The 19,791-nt window shown below is 39.9% G+C and overlaps 1 protein-coding gene across 2 annotated transcripts in view; it reads left to right on the plus strand.

Moving 5' to 3' along the window:
- LOC101158766 (plexin-A2) overlaps window positions 1-19,791 on the plus strand; it is a 248,635-nt gene that overhangs the window by 192,027 nt on the left and 36,817 nt on the right. For both annotated transcript variants that reach the window (XM_020704870.2, XM_004070981.4), the window contains exons 18-22: window positions 1,923-2,162; window positions 3,506-3,649; window positions 4,071-4,305; window positions 7,756-7,898; window positions 9,483-9,751. In XM_020704870.2, coding sequence (XP_020560529.1) covers window positions 1,923-2,162; window positions 3,506-3,649; window positions 4,071-4,305; window positions 7,756-7,898; window positions 9,483-9,751 — 1,031 coding nt within the window. The remainder of the gene's footprint in view (window positions 1-1,922; window positions 2,163-3,505; window positions 3,650-4,070; window positions 4,306-7,755; window positions 7,899-9,482; window positions 9,752-19,791) is intronic.

Below are 19,791 nucleotides of genomic sequence, written 5' to 3' on the forward strand. Positions count from 1 at the left end.
CTTTCCTTGTGTAATGTGGAATTCATTATATGAGCTCTGTGTTAGTATGTATATTTTATCTTTTATCTGAACGTATTTAGCTTGTTTAGCCTTTTCTGCTAGAAAGATTAGCATTTAGACATTCTGCTAGCATTTTTTTGTAGCATTCTTTAACAAAAAAAAATAGCTAATTACATTTTTCATAACCTGTTTATATCAATTAGCATTAAATTTTAGCATTTTAGTAATACTCATTTATACTTTTTATAATGATTTGTTGTGCTAATTTAGCTTTTAGCTGTTATTGCATATTTGACATTTGGCCAATTCTAGCTTTCTTAGCTAACTAGCCTCAATACTTTAATTGTTAAGCTAGCAAAAATCTAAAATGGTATTCACAGAAACATTTTCAGCTAGTTTTGTATTAAATCTTACTGTTAGGATTGTTCAGCAGTGTTCAGCATTTCAGCTTTTAAAAATGTAATGCACCTGTGATTTTGGGGGAGCAGGGGCCTGAAGGAGTGACAGGTAGCTTTAAATAGTGAAGGCTATTAAACTTTCCTTTAACCATGACGTTTTTAAATATAATCTTGCATTTGGAATGGTAGATGGCGTATACTTCTATTGCGCTTTTCTACCTACAAGGTCCACACACAGTCACACACACATTCACACGCTGTTGGCGGCTCCGGTGCCGAACACAGGCGCCCGCCTACCACCAGAGGCAAGGTGGGGTTCAATGTCTTGCCCAAAGACGCATCAACTCTTGGGCGTGCAGGGGGGGAATCGAGCCTGCAATATTGCGATCATGGGTCAGCCGCCCTACCGCTGCATCACGGCCGCCCCCAAGGCTGCAGCACCTTCAGAAATGTTGAGACAGAGGCAAAGTGGAGCATCTTTCATTTTTTTTTTACAGCCCAAGTGTTCATAAGAAACAGCAGCAAAACATTAACAGACTGCAGTTGTTGCACCTGTGCTTCCTGCCATGTTTCAATGAAGTCACAGTGGTCCTTAATGAAGTTCAAAAAGGAGCATTTGTAATAATTAAAACTGATGAAAAGCCTTTATTAAAAAGTACCTGATTATTGGGGGTTTAACCACTAAACACCAAACTCCAAGGACTATTTCTAAGAGGTACATACTAATCCTCTTCTCCAATCACGCCTGTGCAACTCATCTCTCAGTTTGCTGCATGGTAAAATCCAATAGTTGTACCCTGCACAGATAGGTTTGGATCGATCTCGCCGGCTCTCTCCACAGCAACAGACAACAGGTAGCAAGCATGGTGGACGCATGGTGGTTGCTAGCTATCACCACCTTTGATGATATTTATCTCTAATTAAGTTATTTCCCCAGAGAGAAGGCAGGGAGGGCGTGAAAGGATAAAAAACAACTCTTTGAGCTGGAGGCTGTGTAACAATCAATCCTTCCTTAGTTCCCCCTCTAAGGCTGAGGCAGGGAGGATAGATGGAAGACAGCTCTCTCATCTGGGCAAGCTGGAGAGAAGTAATAAAAGAGCCATAGCTCAGCCTTTACCTGCGGAGACAGGGGAGCAATTTCTCCTTCCTTTGTGGTGGTTGTTCTGAAGTATTTTACAGTCAGGCAATCGCAACCATTTGTTTCCGGTTCTATCAGGGATTCTACTACTAAAAGCATGGCTTTAGAAAACAAAAAACACATTTTGGATGACTGATTATACATTCAAGATTAATATTGTGTTTGAATTTAGGCTTAAAATAAACGTGATGTGTAGATACATACATACAGATTCATCATGATTTGATTAAAGACTCAGAAAGGCAGTTTTCAGTTTTTTCTTTATATATGTCCTCCATCAAGAAAAAAATGTCACAAGAATATGTTAAAAACACCAAAAACACCATTATTAATCGAAGTGCTTCTTTACATAATTAATTTTCTTCCTCGTTGTTCTGACTTTTCAGGTCTGTAAGGTGCTGAACACCAGCACTTTGAGCTGCTTTGCTCCCTCCCTCATGGTGGAGTACCAACCGGGCTTGGACACGGTCAAACACGCAGACGAGTTCGGCTTCATCTTCAACAACATCCAGGCGCTGCTTGTTTACAACAACACCAACCTCCTCTACTACCCCAACCCCTATTTTGAACCTCTCAGCAACACCGGTGTCTTGGAGCAAAAACCAGGATCTCCGATCATTCTCAAGGTACTGATTGGCATCTATGTTGATGTTCAGATTTCTGATGGTAAATCCACACAAACACAATGACAAAGACAATGAAGGCAGTTTTTCCAATAGCATTAGTGGAAATAAGGTCATACTCAAGATACCCAGTTCTATGTACGAAACGCACAACCATTAAACACATGTTGACAGTTAAACCAGGTCAAACTATGACCAATCAAGAACTCTGATTTGGCAGTGGAGGACGTCCCTTTTAATTCTCGGAAGGGCCAACAGTTTGAAAACTGATCATGGAGGAGAAATTCTATGAGACCAAGTCTTTCATGCATCGGAATAGAGCTGTCAAAGAAAAAGCCTGGAGCAAGATTTGCTAGAGTTGCACCGCTTCAACCCTTTACACCAAGTCTCTTCCAACTACGACGCTCTCTGCTCGCCCAATGTGAACAACTCAGGCTATAATCGCATCCAACACACATCACATACCCAAAGAGACACGTCCTAATCTTTCTCCCTGTATCGTGAAGGTATAAAAGTTGTGCTAAAGCAGGAAGGTGGTCAGTTTCCTTCCTGTGATGATAGATGTAATAAAAGTCTGTAACTGAAACAAGAGCTGCTTCATGGCACCATCAGCACTGGCACATAAAGAAAATGATTCTACAAGATGTGTGAGGGTGTACTTTACTAGAATAAAGAGTACTCGTCAACGAAGTTGTAGTTTTCTTAGATTTTCATCATCTGCCTATTTGTGTTGCTTTTCTTTTTCATTACCTTCTTATAAGTCTTAAAAATGGCAGGAACATATTGCTGTCTATGGTTCCGATCATCAGCTATTCTCATTTCACCAAACTCTGAAGAATCTTACAGTTTCACACTAGAGCCCTGGTTCAGAGCAGCTATACCCTCAATATTGAATCTCATTTTGGTGACATTATGGGATATTAGGGAATTTTCCTTCTGATGTCACACCTCTATAAGCTTAGATCAAAGGTCTTCTCATCTTGGTTTGTTAAGAGGCATCTCCACTCATCCTTAAGACTTTCTTAGTTTTAAGCATCTCTTGTAGAGTTTCAGACGAATAAACTGTTTGGGAAATCCCAATGTCCCTGACTAAAGTCTACATTGGTCACTTGGATCACATGACTGAAGGTGGGAACTAACTCAAGGGTGCTGTGAAAGTGGTAGTAGATGAGGCTACCTCCTACACTATCCCCGTTTTCTCATAAGGATTGTGGTCATCACTAGTGTCCACTGTCCCTTACATGCAGGTGGATTGTTGAGGGATGTTCCAACTTGTTGTCCCTAAAGATGAACCAGTCCTTAAGCCCTAATGTGCTCAGTGTCTTTCCACCTGTGTGTGTCAACAGGGTAGAAACCTGGTTCCTCCAGCAGCAGGAGGGGTCAAGCTGAACTACACAGTCCTGATTGGAGAGACTCCCTGTTCCGTCACCGTGTCTGAGAGCCAACTGCTGTGTGAGCCGCCCAACCTAACCGGCCAATACAAAGTCGTGGTCAGTACTGATGTGAATTGCCTACTTTGCGTTGGTCCTGATGTAAGCCATGGGTTTTTCTCAAACTTGCCCCCTAAACTCTTGATTTGGAACTCATTGTTCATTGGTCAGCACCAGGGAAGGTGTCGGCGTGGAAAGGTTTCTCAGAAGAACCGTTGAGACCGAGCCCTGCACTTTTTCTCTCAACTCTCAGCACACAGATGTCTGTCTGTTTACACCCAGCAGACAATATTTACTCAGGTTTTAGCAGGAAGAATTAACCTTGACTCAAGCACGGCTGCGTGCCAATTACAAAGAGAGAAAGAGACCTCAAACTGCTGATTACGTTTTTGGGAAACCTAAACACGTGTGTGTGTGTACATGGGTGTGTCATCTCCGTCCCAGACAGCAGAGGACTTACAAACGTGTGTTTTTCTGGCAGGTTCAAGTGGGCGGCCTGACCGTTTCTCCCGGAGCTGTCCACATCATGTCTGACAGCTTGCTGACCCTCCCCGCCATAGTTAGCATCGCAGCAGGTGGCGGGCTCCTGCTCATTATCGTCATCCTCGTCCTCATCGCCTACAAGAGGAAGTCCCGGGAGAACGACCTCACCCTGAAGCGCCTGCAAATGCAGATGGACAACCTGGAGTCACGAGTCGCCCTGGAGTGCAAGGAAGGTCAGCTTCTCGCAGTTAGTAGATTCCAAGCTGTTCGGCGGCGGCGTCCATCTTTGACTGAGGCTAAAGTTTTTCCGATGGTTCTAGAAGTTGATCGATTTGAAGTTAAGCCGATCTTTAGCCTTCCATGCAGGTCGTCCAAAACAAATAGACTCAATCTGACTTCAGGTAAACGGCTTAAATTATTAGAAATAACACATCAAATTCTGTTGCTTTTTGTTTCCTTTTAGCCAAAGTTGGCCAGCCGACATTCTGGGTTTGACACTTTCGAGTGGATTTTACCCCTTCCCTTCCACACACACACTTGTCTGCTCTTGCAGTGTCAGAAATGGGGGCAACAAACATTTAGTTGCAGCAGAGAACTGTCCAACGAAGACAGGACAGGAAAGCAGATCCACAGAGTTTACTGACTTGGAGAAGCAGCCTTTGGGGAAATAAGGAGATTAATGTTTTAACCATAAGCTGTGGCAAGGAGAGTCCTGCCTTGCAGGATGGATTTAGATAGGTACCTGGGCTGCCGCGTGAGTTCCCATGAGTCACCGTGTGGAGGGGTGGGGGGAGCTCTGAGGCCAGAAGCTGAGGCCCAAGACTAGTTGATGGGGTTGGTGAGGAGGGTGTTAGGGGGCTTGCCGCTGTTTCTGTGATAGGCTGCGGGCAGGGAGCCTCCCCAAGGGCAGCTGAGCAAAGTAACAGAGCCTGGGCCTGAATGAGATGGAGCCAATTAAGTAGTGCTCACCTGCAGCCTCGCACGGAGATGCCACGCTCTTTCACGCTTTCGCCGCAACCAAATTAAGGAGCAGTGGGTAAAAATGAGTTTGAGAATTGGGAAGTGTGTTAGCGGGCTCTGCTTTGTCTCATTTGTTTTAATAATAAATTGATAGGGAGAGTTTCTCTGACACTGAGGATGATCATTCGCTTGCAGAATATTTATATAAATCCATGGAACTGAGGAAAATGTCTGTTTTGATTTGGGCTGTAACAAGTATTCGACTACTTGGATATTCACAATCTGTTCCCAAAAATTCTAGTATAAATAATTGCGATGTCCAAGTTTGCTGATTTACGGTCTTTATAAATATAGTAGACTATAGTAGAGTGGTAAATAGCATATACTTGTACTTTACAATCACAGTCCCATTCACACACATTGATGGCGACTTAGTTACCAAACACTGGCGCCAACCGATAACTAGCAGGAGCAACGTGGGTTTCAGTGTCTTACTCTAGACCAGTGTTTTTCAACCTTTTTTGAGCCACGGCACACTTTAACCTTGATAAAAATCCCGCGGCACACCAGCATCCAAAAATGTTTAAAAAAAGGTGAAACTCATATTGATCTACAGCCCCTCCACAATCTCACATGCATTTTTGTGATAATTGTGGCAGAAAAAGCTGGAAGCTGCAGCTGTTTTTTCTAAAAGATGTCATAAAAGTTAAGTTAGAAGATTTAAAAACTGTCTGATGTGTGTTCGCTGTGGTTTTCAGACATCAAAGGAAGACTCATTGAGCGCTAAAATGCTGTCACTTTAACCCAATGCATCATGGGAGATGTAGTGCAAACAGCCGCAGAGCGCAGAAAGACTCGCGTCTCTGAGCTTCATTGTTTTGTTCACTTGTTCCACGGTCTGAGATCGGATTCTGTGGAAAGCTACACCGCTAAAGACGAGCTTTAGCTGGTATTTTTGTTGGAATTGAGAGACTTTATGAGCCAAATCAGAACAAGGAAGTGAAGACTTTAACCACTTCTGATTGGTCAGACTGATGACGTGTGATTAAGCCTCCAAGAATGATTAGTGGAGACAGTGAAAGGGGCGGGACTTTTCTGAAAACAGTTATAGCTGCAGCTAAATCGTGGTACTGTCATTCTTATCAAAGTGTCTTTAATAGAATCAAATAAACACAAAGAAAAAAGTATTTTATGATCTTTCATATTCCTAACTACTCAGTGTTTTATCAGGGCCTGTTTGGATGAACACAGAGGGAGCTGTGAGGGAGCTAGTTTAGCTCGTGCTGGTTTGCGGCACCTTCCGTCCGTGAAACCCGGGTTCGACTCCAGGCTGCTCCCTGTTCCCTTCTCTACCTCTGCCGGTTCCAAGCCCGGTTTGAGAAGGTTGCGTCAGGAAGGGCATCCGGCGTAAAACATTGCCAAGTTTCCCATGCGACTTGTTCGCTGTGGCGACCCCTGATGGGAAAAGCCGAAAGAGAAACAACAAACATTTGGATGAACACAGAGCTGATATCCTGGAGATGGGAAATGTTACTGGTTGAAAAACACTGCTCTAGGACACGGGCAGGAAAGACGGGAAGACGGGAGAAAAATGTGGATGTTGCTCTAAAATTGCAGAACAATGTTGGATTTCAAGTCTATAAACTACACAAATCAAATGTGCTTCTGTGTTGGTGAAATTTATGGTTCTCAAAGTAAAACTGTCAAGTGATTTTCCTAAATGAAAAGATGAGACTGAAGTTCCATTTGCTGAAATAAGTTCTCCAAACACGATTTTCTTTTAAATATACCTAACAGTTTGAATACAAATCAAACACATATTTAATTAGGAATATTACAAAAATTCTTCCAATTAAATGACATCATATGACAGTATGCTAGCATACTATAAGGAGCATTAAACTAAAGAGTCAGAGATAAGTCCGTCAGTCAGTCAGACTTTATTACCAGCATTCACAGTAACTCTAGAACTTGTTCGTAGCATGCTACATGCTAGCTACATTAGATGCCTTAGCTGCATTAGCATATTCACAATTTCTGTAACTCTCAACCTTGTAAGTAACATGTAAAAAAAAAACACAGTCTGACACGCTATATGTTAGGCATACTAGCCTATTTACAATAACACCCAATCATGTTTGCGACTCGGAAAGAAAAAAACAAAAACCCGACTGACATTTTGACAGCACCTTATAGTACAGGAAATCGACTATCTTTTTATCACCCATCGACTGAAACTGTTGTGAACGTTACTTTGAGGGTGGAAAAACTGGTAAACATTTTCAGGATTTGTTAAAAAAAAAGATAAAATGGCTACACCGATGTTTATATTTCGTTTAATGGTGTAGTTAGCTTGGAAGTTGACAGAAAAAAGGTTGAGAAAAAAGGTTGAGTGTGACTTTTTAAAGTGACTAATACTATTTCTTTCTTTTAAAATCTTTGTATTTTTATCTGTGATGTTCTTTTCATTCTTATTTCCTATTCTGAATGAATGTATAATCGTAATTAAATACATATTTTCATGTTCATACATCCAGTTAAAAGAAGTAGCATCCTTTCAAACAAAGTATGTTGAATAGTAAGAATTGGGTTTTGATCTGTGAATCGTTAGCCTTATTCATGAATCAAATCAGATCGCTGCCTAAGTAACAATCCCGAACCTTTTGTTTGATATTACATTTTCAAACTGGAATTGCTCACTTCCTGTCTTCCTTCCTCACCAGCCTTTGCTGAGTTGCAGACAGACATCAACGAGCTCACCAGTGACCTGGACAGGGCTGGCATCCCTCACCTGGACTACCGAACGTACGTCATGAGAGTCCTCTTCCCCGGCATCGAGGATCATCCGGTCCTCAGGGAGCTGGAGGTAACTACCCAACAGCTGCAAATATGACAAACAGTGAAAGGCAAGTCCGTGAAGTTTGGAGGAAGACACAAGCGGGGCAGCTGAAGAGGGCCTCTTCCCTCACCGTTGCCCCTGTAGGGCAACCTCTGCTGGCGTGAAATTGCTCAAGGGGGAAAGAATGCCAGAGTGTCAGTTATCCTTTCCGCGCTGCGGCCTCGCACGCAGCGAAGTCAGGCTGGGCGGCATGCATACACATAGATAGCGCTCGCACGCCAGCTCCCTCGTGCTCCCAGCACATTGCTATTTCATCCACCAGCGGCTGCAGGATGAGGGGTAATGAAGTGAGTAATTCACACTCCTCCAGCATGAGTGAGGGCTCCTTCATTGGGAGGGAAAAAAGCTGGCCGGAAAACACATTTTACCCTTCGTGGGGCCAAAGTGAAGTTGGTTTTATGAAGAATCCAGTCAGATAAAGGAGGAAAGTATAGATTTGAATGGAATTAGTCACAGATATGTGCTGTTTAAAACTCTGATGGGACTAAAAGTGCAGGCAAAAGGAATGGCATTTAGGTCGCAGAGGCATTCCCAGAACTCTCAGAACACTTTCTCCGGTCGGAGAATCTCTCCTAGATGCCAGGGTACTAGCACAAGACCTTGTGGAATTCTTTGTCCCAACCACGTGAACATCCTCTGAAAGTGGAGGCAGATCTGCTCCGAGCTTCTCCCAGATGAACTCCATGTGATGCAAACTTCCATCCATCTTCCGAACCTGCTGGATCTCCTCTCAGGGTCACCGGGTTGCTGGAGCCTATCCCTCCAGGCGGGGGTACACCCGTGACCGGTCACCAGTGCGTTGCAGGGGAAAATAGGGCATAATCATAATTAAAAGGCGCTTTTACAATAGATCAACAGATGATTGGAGTAGGATTTAAACATTGCGTACAGGCACACCTGTGTGTCCCGTACTGGTTTGCTCATTTTTTGCCAACAGCCCGTTCCACCGGTAAGGGCAGTTGTGACTAAGGTATCTAATGTCGCCAGCCACATCTCCGTTTAATACTTACGATCACAGATAAATGGAGGAACCACAACGTGATGAACCTCCTCCTCTCTCTCCTCTATGACAAAACAAAGCATCCAGTGATGTAGAGCCCCACCTCCTTTTCCTCAAACGAACTTCAATGTAGTTCATCACCATCAATCCGCATCAGACGGACGTCACATCCTCCTCTCGGAAGACATTCAGTTTGGAGAACCCATCTGAGGGAACATTTTGTGACATTTTTCCACAGAGGATGGATAAGATGGTCACTTCAACTTGTATTGGTGGGGGAGGGGTAGAAAAAGGAAAAATATATTTGGGTTTGTTGGATTTGGTTTCCTAGAAAGTTTGACATTTGTCTTAAAAGTGAAGCTGCTGGTTTCAATAATTGATTGGGATCTTCTTAGTTCCCTCAGCGAGAGTAGGGATATCTGTCTGGCTGAGGTGTAACATGAACAAGGCCTTTGATGCCTCGGTGGCGTGAAATCGTTATTTTGTGTGACTCAAGGTCAAACGGAAAAAGTGGAAGAAAAAAGCCACTTTCCCTCCTGCTTCTCACCCAGGTGTCGGGTAACGGCCAGCAGAGCGTGGAGAAGGCGCTGAAGCTCTTCGGCCAGCTCATCAACAACAAAGTCTTCCTGCTCACCTTCATCCGCACGCTGGAGATGCAGCGCTCCTTCTCCATGAGGGACCGCGGGAACGTGGCCTCGCTCATCATGACCGCCCTGCAGGGGCGGCTGGAGTACGCCACCGACGTCCTGAAGCACCTGCTGTCCGACCTGATCGACCGCAACCTGGAGAGCAAGAACCACCCCAAACTGCTGCTGCGCAGGTACCCAGGCCGAGTGACTTCTCTCTGTTCCGTCCTGCACTTTGATCTTTTTGTCATCACACTCTTCTAACTTTATTTGTAGTCACCAAACAGTAAAACAACACAACTCTTTATTCTTTAGGAAGAAACCATTTTAAGCAACAGGAACAACAGGAGACTGGCTTTAATCCTGACATAGTGCGTAGTGTAGGATGAGGAGACTGCTGATGCGTGCAGGCAGATAGATTCTACCGCCGCGCGCTCTTCTACTAATCTATTCTGACTTTGCAAAGGAGACGCTCTTCAAAACAAGCCGTGTAATAAGTGCTATAGTTCATCTGCGCTTTGTAGGGGGAGAAACGGCAGGTTCTGTTGGCATCAAACGACGCGGCAGAATTCTCTGCATTCTCTGCGTGGCGCCGTCTCTCCTAACGTCAGACTCACTTATGCTCCAAGATTTCGCTCCTTATAAAACATTCAGATGTGGTTCACCTGATTTTTTTTTCTTTTCCTTTTGAGGTGGGGGTTCTGATAAAAGTATTGTTTTCCTGAGGTCTTTGGAGATTACGTTGGAATATGAAACTCTTATCAGGTCCATACCAAACTGACCTCACCTGACTGTTTTGAAAATGATAGGATCTAAAATCACTTCAGTCTTCTAGGGCTAAAATCATAAATACCATTTATGAAATATTTTTAATCACTGAAATAAATTGGATCTTTTAAGCTTTTTAATTCAAAGTTTCTTATTCAAAGTAAAAAAAAACATTAGCATTGTTTTTAATCTACGTATGACAACATTTTAACTTACTGGTACAAAAATGGATGAAAAGAAAAAAAATTGGATTTCTTTTGTGTGTCGGCCATGTTTGTAGTTTTAAAAACAAGTTACCAGTTCTGGTCTTGTTCTGCCAAGATGTTGTGTTCTACCTGGTGGTTGTCCTGATATTACCCCTGAGAAAACTTTGCTCTTGAACGAAGGCCAACACTTCCCTTTGGCGGTAAATTTCAAAATAAAAGTACAATTTTTAAAAGTACATTCACTTAGGGCAGGGATGCCCAGTTTAGCTTAGTCTGTTTAGTTTAGTTTTGCAATCACCTATTGAATTCTATGATTTCATGTTCATTATATAATTATTTAAATTGTATTGTGTAATAATATAATTATAAAACTCATTAAACTATTGTTGTAATATTGGGCTTTATGAATAAAATTGAATTGAATCTGAAGTCCCTAGATGCCAACAGACATCATAAAAATATAAATCTGTGTTTTTTTTTAATAAAAATTCTTTTTCTTTTTAAGCTAAAAATGAGACTAGATAAGTAAAGCCATAATTCAAAGCTGTATTTGATTTTTGATTAGGTTTCCAACAGGAAGTTGCTGTGCCTTCACCACCTGTGCTCTAATATTATCCCTTCTGCCGTCCCCATTTATAATCCCCACGTTAACAGTTTGAGAAAATTGCTGCCAGACAACAAGAAAAAAAAAGACATGCTTATAGACACAGAGGGGTGGACAAAAGCAACGCAGCGTCAAATTAACCTGCACTGAGCTGTTTTTTTTTCCATGTGACAGCGGGGCCCCATGTCACCTCTAAGTTCCATTATCCCATCTCATTAAGAACACAGTGGTACATAATCCTGAGGTTCTTGCGTTGCAGCCTGGAGGGGTAAACGTCCTACAGCGCAAAGAATTTAAGGGATTACCGATTTGTCACGGCTCTTTGTTGTTGTCTCTTTTGCTTATTTAGAGAAAAGGCGACAGTCAAGACAACCAGCTGACGCGCCGCGGTGACAGTCAAACCAAACATGTCCCTCTGCGGAAATTGTGTTTGCGCGGCGTGTACAATGGCGTCATGCTTTGTTGCCTTTTTTTCTTCCTCTCTTGCCTCTTTTACACTCGCCATCTAATGTGTCTTTTCATATCAGAACAGTCAAATTATTGCTAGTATTTTGGGTTAAACTCTATGGAGTCAAGCTCAAAGGGAATGAAAAACCCTTTGTAAACTGAAAAAATAGGCATTGCAAATTGAAAAAAAAAACATTGAAACTTGAAATATTGAAAACTCAAAAATTCATTTGAATTTTTTAATTTGAAGAAAACATGACTGAAAAAAACTTTAAACCGAAAAAAAATCTACGGTTGTGTTCCAATTCCTTCACTACTTGGTGCACATCACAGAGCGTTTGCTCTATAAATCTTTAGAAATTTCCCAGAAGTCTCTACAAAAAAACAGTGTTCATCGATATTGGTGAATATAGACCACAATGCATGTGTCTGAATGATTTCTTTAGGTATAAAAAATGTTTTTCAATAGAGTTTTCATTATAAATAGCCTTCTTAAATGTTCATGTTTCTACTTCGGGAAACTGGTGACATCATATTTGCCATTTTAAAAAAGTAGTGTCTGAAATCCAGGGTACTAGACAATCGCCTGTCATCGTTTTTAAGGGACTTTATATACAGCCTGTTTTTGTAACAGCTGCTGCTTTGTATTTCTTTCATTTTCAGTTCTCCATTCACGGTTTCACTTTGCATCTTTTGGCGTTGACCCTAATTATATGTGGGGGCGGGGCTTTGAGCCCATTGGCTACTGGGACTTGATTGACGTCAGGTGACAGAGGTTATGGTGATGTCATTTCAGCTCCACACCAGTGTGTGTTGGCTGTGCCGCCTGCATCATCCCTCCTCTGATGTACTAACCTTTAGGATTGCATTATCACTAATGGTCTGAAGAGTGCTAGCATGACTAGACGAGTTCAAGTGTTCAAAAAAGAAATTGAAGTCAAACAATTTCATTCTTGATTTATAAATCCATATTGAAGTGGGTTGTAGGTACATCTTTCTTTTAGCATTTCTTCCCTCTCAGCTGTCAAACACTTTTCTCCAGAGGCCATCACGCTCACAAGCTAGCACGCTAGGCTTTTATTTTATTTAATGCCAGTCAAATTAGCTTCAGCTATCACGTCTTGGCAAGCTGTCTCATGTTCCCACCATTGGTTTACTTTGTTCAACACATCCATGCAAATGTTTATTCACAGATTTTGCCGCCTTAATTCTGTCGGCACATTCTGGCATCAAACGAGTCTAACAGACGAGTAGTAAATAAATAAACAAGTAGCATTAGCATAACTCTCTCTGTTCACTGCCTAGCTAGGTGGTTGATCTCAGCTACAACCTCAATTACAGCAAAAGATGAAAAAAAAGGAGCATTTGACTTTTTAATTTAAAAATTAATTTGTTTTTCTGAAGAATTTTTTTATATTTATGAAATGAATTTTAAGTTGTTTTTTTAGCTTTTTCAAATTGACATTGGCTTGATTATTTTAATTTTATTCAAAAGGGGTAAAGATTATTTTGATGGAAATATTTAACTTAAATGTTTCTAAAATGGCAAGTCACTTTTTGAGTAGTGAAAAACTCATATAATTAACTAATTAGCATGCATTTCAAAACAAAGTTATGTGCATTTTTCTTTTGTTTCTATGTAAATTCTGTGCAAGATGTGGATGAAGTGATCAGACTGCCACAGTATTCCCTTTTAAGGCGAAGCAAAGCACTTTTCATTACTGCACCGACTTTCCCTGCTGTGGTTTGTAGCAGAATCAGTGGCACCATCAAAAGCCACCAACAGTTAGAGAAATTGCATCACATAAAGACTAAAGATTAAAGGAAAACCTGTTGTGGGCAAATAAGTTTAGAATTTAAAAATGAAAAAAAGCAATGTTTTTTTTTAACAAAGTGCGTTTATTCCTTTTCTTTTCTTTTTTCTTTTCAAATGGATTCTTCAAGTGCATTTCAGTTTAAACCTTTAATACTCAATAACATGCTATTTGACCGTAATTCCTCGACGGTTTACGCGCTCAACGTAAATCAGCTGATTCTGACGTGGAGAAAAGTGACTTTTCATATGGGCTCTGCGTAACGCATAACGCTGCAAAGACACTTTTCTCCATGACCGAACCAGCTGATTTTTGTTGATCGTGTAAACTCTCCAAAAGTGTTTCATTGCAGCGCGAAAGCGGATTCTGTTGGATTCAGGTTAATTGCATAAATGGTTGAAGAGTTACAGTAGTTGAAAGAATGTCAACACTGGAGCTAAAGTTCTGGTGTCAAAGAATGATTGAAATAGGATGTTTCCATGCCCTGCAACAGACTGGCGACCTGTTTAGCTATCACCTCGCCTTCACCCAACAGTTGCTGGGATAGGCTCCAGCAACCTCATGACCCCAAAGGAGATTCAGCAGGTTTGGAAAATGGCCGGTTGTCCGTTTTTTCACTCATGAAAATAAATACTCTCACAAATATGTGCTTTTATTTTTCATTTCCAGTAGGTAATCCCGAATTTAACTGGCACATTTTCATGCAAGTTATAACTTTAAATCAACCCAGTGTCCAAATACATTCATTTCTATATTAAACCCAACAAAAATGATTGACAAACCCTATTTTTAACCTCTCTATTTTTATTTTTTCTGGGAGTAGACAGAGTGTGTGTGGTGTGGTATGTATCAACCCAAACAGCAGGGATCTGAAAACTTCTTTAGATCACAGATCTCAGTGAGAAAACACCAAAAAAACTCCTTAGACGATATATTGAGAGTTTACGTGAACGCAGAGTAAACAGTTTGGACGGCTGACATTTTTATGAGGGATAAAGGAACTCCCCAACAGCAGCAGCAGCAGCAAGATGGTTAATCTTATTGGCTGACTCAGTAGCAGAACAGTGCCAAAAGAAAGTCTTTTTCTATTTTTGTTTCAAGAACCTTCAAAGTGCTCGCTCTCATTACAAGCTCCTCCTGACCTCCTTTCTAGTTGTTCACTCAAGCTACTCTGAGGTTTGTTTTTCAGGAAAAATGCGCTTCTTTTCAAGAACTGAAGTTTTCTAAATTTCTTCTTCTGTCTTTATCCGTTTCTTTTTGATGTATAACAGATTTTTATGAGGGGCCGTATAAGACATTATTTATTCTGAACCATTCACATTCATACATTCTTGCTCTCACAGTCATATATACTCTCTTTCGCATACATATATTCTCACTTGCACATCCATATATTCTCTCTCTCGCATGCATATATATTCTCTTACGCATTCATATATTCTCACTTGCACATCCATATATTCTCTCTCTCGCATGCATATATATTACTTTACACATACATACATTCTCACTCTCATTGTCACTCTTAAAAAAGAATGTATGTATGTGAAAGACAAGTATATATGAACGTGTGAGGAAGAGTTTATATGTGTGTGTGAGAGAGGAGTATGCATGAAACGGAAGTTACTTTGCATGAAAAGGAAGGCACTTTGAATGAAAAGGAAGGCACTTTGAATGAAACGGAAGGCAGATGATTTCTCGTGCTCTGATTGGACGAGAGGCCGCCACCTCCCATTTTGAACACACTCTAAACCCTATCACTTGTACTGACTCATAACTATTAAGGTTACACAACTTAAATGTCATTTTGTAGTTGATTCAACTATAAAGTATTAAGCTCTATCAAGATTTTTTCAAATTTAACTTAACAGTGCTAAATATTTTAAAGCTTATTTGTATCTGGCACTCAAAAATTTTAAGATCCGTGAAGTAGCGTTATGACGTCATCACGTACTGGTGGGAGGGTCTTTCGTTTTCTCTACGTTAGCTCAGGTGGCCATGTTGGATTTGCCGAATGCGAGTATGCGACGTTTGAAATTGAAAGTCGAGCATTTTATTATTCTGCAAAGCGTTGCGATTTCGACCCGCTTCCAGACGCCCCAACCTCGGGTTTTTTTTTCATCCGCCTCATCGCTGATGGTGCCGTCTTGTCTTCAGCCCTGATTTAATTTGGTAAGTATCGTTCATGGTTTATGAATGAATGCTTTAAAAATGCTCTTATACTACCGTAAATGTGGTTTACTGTTGTTTAAACATATGTGTGTTATGATTGTTTTAGAGATTCATGTGGAAATGTATACATGATTAGTTTGTCATAGCAGACGTATGGCGAGCCAAACCCAAAATGCATTTCTGCCCGTAAATTACGACAGTGATGAGGTTTTTTTTTTTTCAGAGGTAGAAATGATCTGTTATGCTGCAATCACACTAAACATGATCCGCGTGTGAAATTCGCGTTGGAGGCCTCTGTCTGTGGCTAAAGTTTGCTGCTGGACATTTGTCCAAAAATGTCACTCAAAGCCTCTAACGGTTGTGTGGGAGGAGCTACCGCCAACAGTTTTAAGCCTGGTTGCTACATGGAAGCATTGGGTTTTGAATGCAGCTTTAAGCTTTTATAAATCACTGATCTCCGTTATAAAAAAGGTTTTTGTAAAAATAAATTAATCAACGTGCTCGTGTTGTGTTCAGGTACCGAACTACAGAGTGTTCAGTGTTTCACCTCCAGGTAGACGCCAAGGCCAGCGAGGTAACTTGTCTCAGTTATTTGTCTAGAGCTATTTTAAAAAAACAAAAAATGCAATAGGTTGTGTAGTGCAATAAATGTTTTTTGATCAGAATATAATTGAAACATTTTTTAACATTGAAAAATCTCTTTTGGACTTTTTCAGATACTGAACTTCAGAAAGTTCACCAGAAAGTCACCATTTCACCAGAAAAGAGGTGTCAATGGGTGAGTTTTATACTTATTTAATACATTCATCCTGAACTATTACCATTATTAGATTTATACGGCAGCATGGAAACATTTATGCACATTTTAACTAGCCAAAGGTCTAAATAGAGCTGAAATTATTTACAATTTAACTAAACATATTTAGATTGCAGGCTGAAGGTGGCACAATGGAATGGAGGTGCAAGTTGTGTTCTGTTACTTTGGCACTATGCAGTACTACATATAATACTGCAGTACTACATAGCCAATATTCCAAAGTGTTTCCACTGCCATGTATGTGGAGACACTTTGGAATATTGTCATGTCTTTGACAGTATATTACAATAATAAAATGATGTTGCATTAGCACCATTCCATCATTTGAAACCATGAAAACTCATCTGTCAAGATCTGAAATGGATTTATGTAGAGTAGATGCAGTCAGAGGAAATTGTGCAGTTTTTACATGTTTGTGTAACTTAAAGCTGCCCTTTTCTGAGACTAAGTCCACCAAAACAGACAGGAACTGGCCAGCTTGGTTAGGATTTATGACCTCCAGGTGAATTTCTAATGTGCATAATTCAAAAACGGATAACAAATCATTTGTAAACAGCTGTAAGAAGCCACGGTGTAACTTGCCTTCAAATGACTTTGGGTCTTTGACCTGAAGTGGATCATGACATAAACACTGTATTGTCCTCTTACTAGAAATAGACATCTAGAAAAGGTATCATTTTATTATTTCTTAAAGTTCCTTAAGTAAATATTGGAAGTGTTTGCTCTGCATTTGCTTCAAAGGTAATGGATATTTCTTTTTATTCTTTTAGGACCAGCGTGACGTGAACATGAGACGGGCACTTGTCCTCCTTGCACTTCCTGTTTATCTGCATGAAGATGCCTCCAACTTCTTCAAGACCTGTACAGTAAGTGCACACAACTCCCTGTCAATGGTTTTCACTAATCCTTTAATATTGATTGAGATTTTATTGAGTGACATAATAAATAGGGCAATTGTTTGTAGTTTGTAAACTGAGTGATATTTTTAAATGGTTTTAAAACTGAGACGGAAGATGAAAGGCGAACATCAGGGACTCCTGATTGGAAGGAGTGGGAACATTTTCGTTTACCTTTTCTGCTCCTGATCCATCATTATTTGAATAAAGAAAAATGAAGCTTTAGTCTTAAATTATTTTATAAATGTCCTCCTTCAGAAAAATGCTAAAGAACTTTTTAAAAACACAATTTTAATTGGAGTTGGTCCTTAAAACATCATAGCCAGTTGATTAAAAGCTAACAGAATGTTAGCATGAAAAGATTCCTATTGACAGATGGCAGGAATGGCAGTTTTGGACATTAGTGTGATGAATATCTTTGAGGGTCTGAACTCATCTGTGTTTTTTGTTTTGTATTTTCCAGAATACCAGACCTCACAGACACTGCTGTGGGTATCTTCTCAGTTGTCGTGGTGACGCTCCGGATGCTGCCGTCAGTGGTCCCACAGATCTGGCTGACTAATTTCTTCTAACTCTTCGGGGACATCTATGCTCTGGACCTACAGCACCCCAAAAAACTTGAACTTGCCTTCATATTTATTCAGAATGCTGTCTTGAGCCTTGAGGACAGCAAACCACTGAAAGGACATTTATTGACGCTGAAGAATGTTTCGTTGAGTGAGTCTTCCAGAATGGACTATTTGTTGGTTTAAGTGTTATGTAACTAATGTGTTTTGTTGTGATCATATGCTTTTTCTGCCGTAAAATACAAAACCAACTCTTTTTGTCAATATGTTGTGTGGCACTCTTATAATGCAGTTTTATTGCACTGATTGTTTCTTCATCCTCTTGATATTTGTGCTTTTTTTTAAAGAGCAATTAAAAAAAGTGTATTAAGCAATCACTATTGTGTGGCCTTCACGTTTGTTGGTTTTTATCAATGTTAGCCTTTAAAATGTAGTGGGGCAGTATCAATATCTCTGTTTAGAATACATTTTAAGCTGAAGAATTTTAAATATTTTCAATGCTACACATTTAATGAGTTAAAGAATTTATAAAGCATTTGAGTGAATTTTACATATTTTATGAGTTGAGTAATATAAAAATATAGTTAGTTAAAGCGTTTTTTAGTTGGAAAATATTAAAAACTTTAAGTAAATAATCTCTCTTTTATAAGTTGAGGAATCTTAATATTTTTTATATGAAATAATACAAATGTAAGCCAACTGACAATATGAATTTTAATAAATGTTAACTTAAAAGTTTTAATAATATAACTTAACTGTTGCGTAATCTGTTACAAAATAATTTTTAAGTTCAGTCAACTCGCTAGGGATTACAGTGCAGACGCTAACATGAACCAGCAAGAAATCCCAAATTAACAGACTTGTGTTGTGGAAAGGTATGTTTTTTAGCTAGCAGTAATAATCAAAGTATCCGTTCTCTGTTTTAAAATGAGATTGCCACAAAACCGTATGTTATCTCATACTGGAACAGCTTTGGATGTAGAATTCAGTGGGAAAAGGTTTGGACCCTGCCACAAAAGTATTTCATCACCAATAAAATCAGAGAAATTTCTTTCAAAATTCTTCACAAATTTTATCCAGTGAAACATTTCTTTACTAAGTTTAAAAAAGATCTGGACATAAACTGTTCATTCTGTCATTCCTCACCAGAAACTGTGCCTCATCTTTTTTGGTTTTGCTCTTTCACTCAACTATTTTGGAAAGATGTGATACATTTTATAAGAACTCATCTATGTGAAGATTATAGATTATTTTACGACCATATTATTTTGGGATATTTTACACAAGAAAGACTTAATGCAGAAAAAATATATGTAGTTAATTTACTTATAATTATGGCTAAATACTTTATACACAAGTGTAAATATGCCAACAAAAAAACCGTGTTTTATGTTTTTCAGAAAGAAATGGTTTTGTATGTGAACAGTATTAAATCTTCCACTAACAAAAAAGCTGTCAGAACAGTTGAAACATGGTCTCTCCTGAAACTTTAACAGATTCCTTTGCCTTATTATTTTTGTTTTCTTTTTGCATAACCTGTTTTACATGGTTATCATTATGTTTTTTTGTTCATTCTCATGGCGAACGTGAAGATTGTATTTTGCACACAGTGGAGTTTTGTGTTTGGTATTTTGTATGTGCAAGATATTGTTAATAAAGTTTATTTTTTTTAAAAAACGAACCGGCAAGAAGTAGCCACGGGGGTCCTGCAGCCATCGGAACCTTAACAAATATTTCATCTCCACCTCACCGTTGCCTTTTTTAAGAAATGACAGCTGGTTTTCCCACATTTATATGTAGTTATGGATCGAAAACAAGAGGAATTTGTTTTAATGTAAATGCGTGTTCCAGCGTCTACAGGAAGTGTCGCCCATAATTCACGCAAAGGCTCATGGGGGCTAGGAATAAGGTGGATACGGATTTTCTGTTTCGGTGGCACTTCTA

Source organism: Oryzias latipes, chromosome 7 (genome assembly GCF_002234675.1).
Source record: "Oryzias latipes chromosome 7, ASM223467v1".
Taxonomy (NCBI): Eukaryota; Metazoa; Chordata; class Actinopteri; order Beloniformes; family Adrianichthyidae; genus Oryzias; species Oryzias latipes.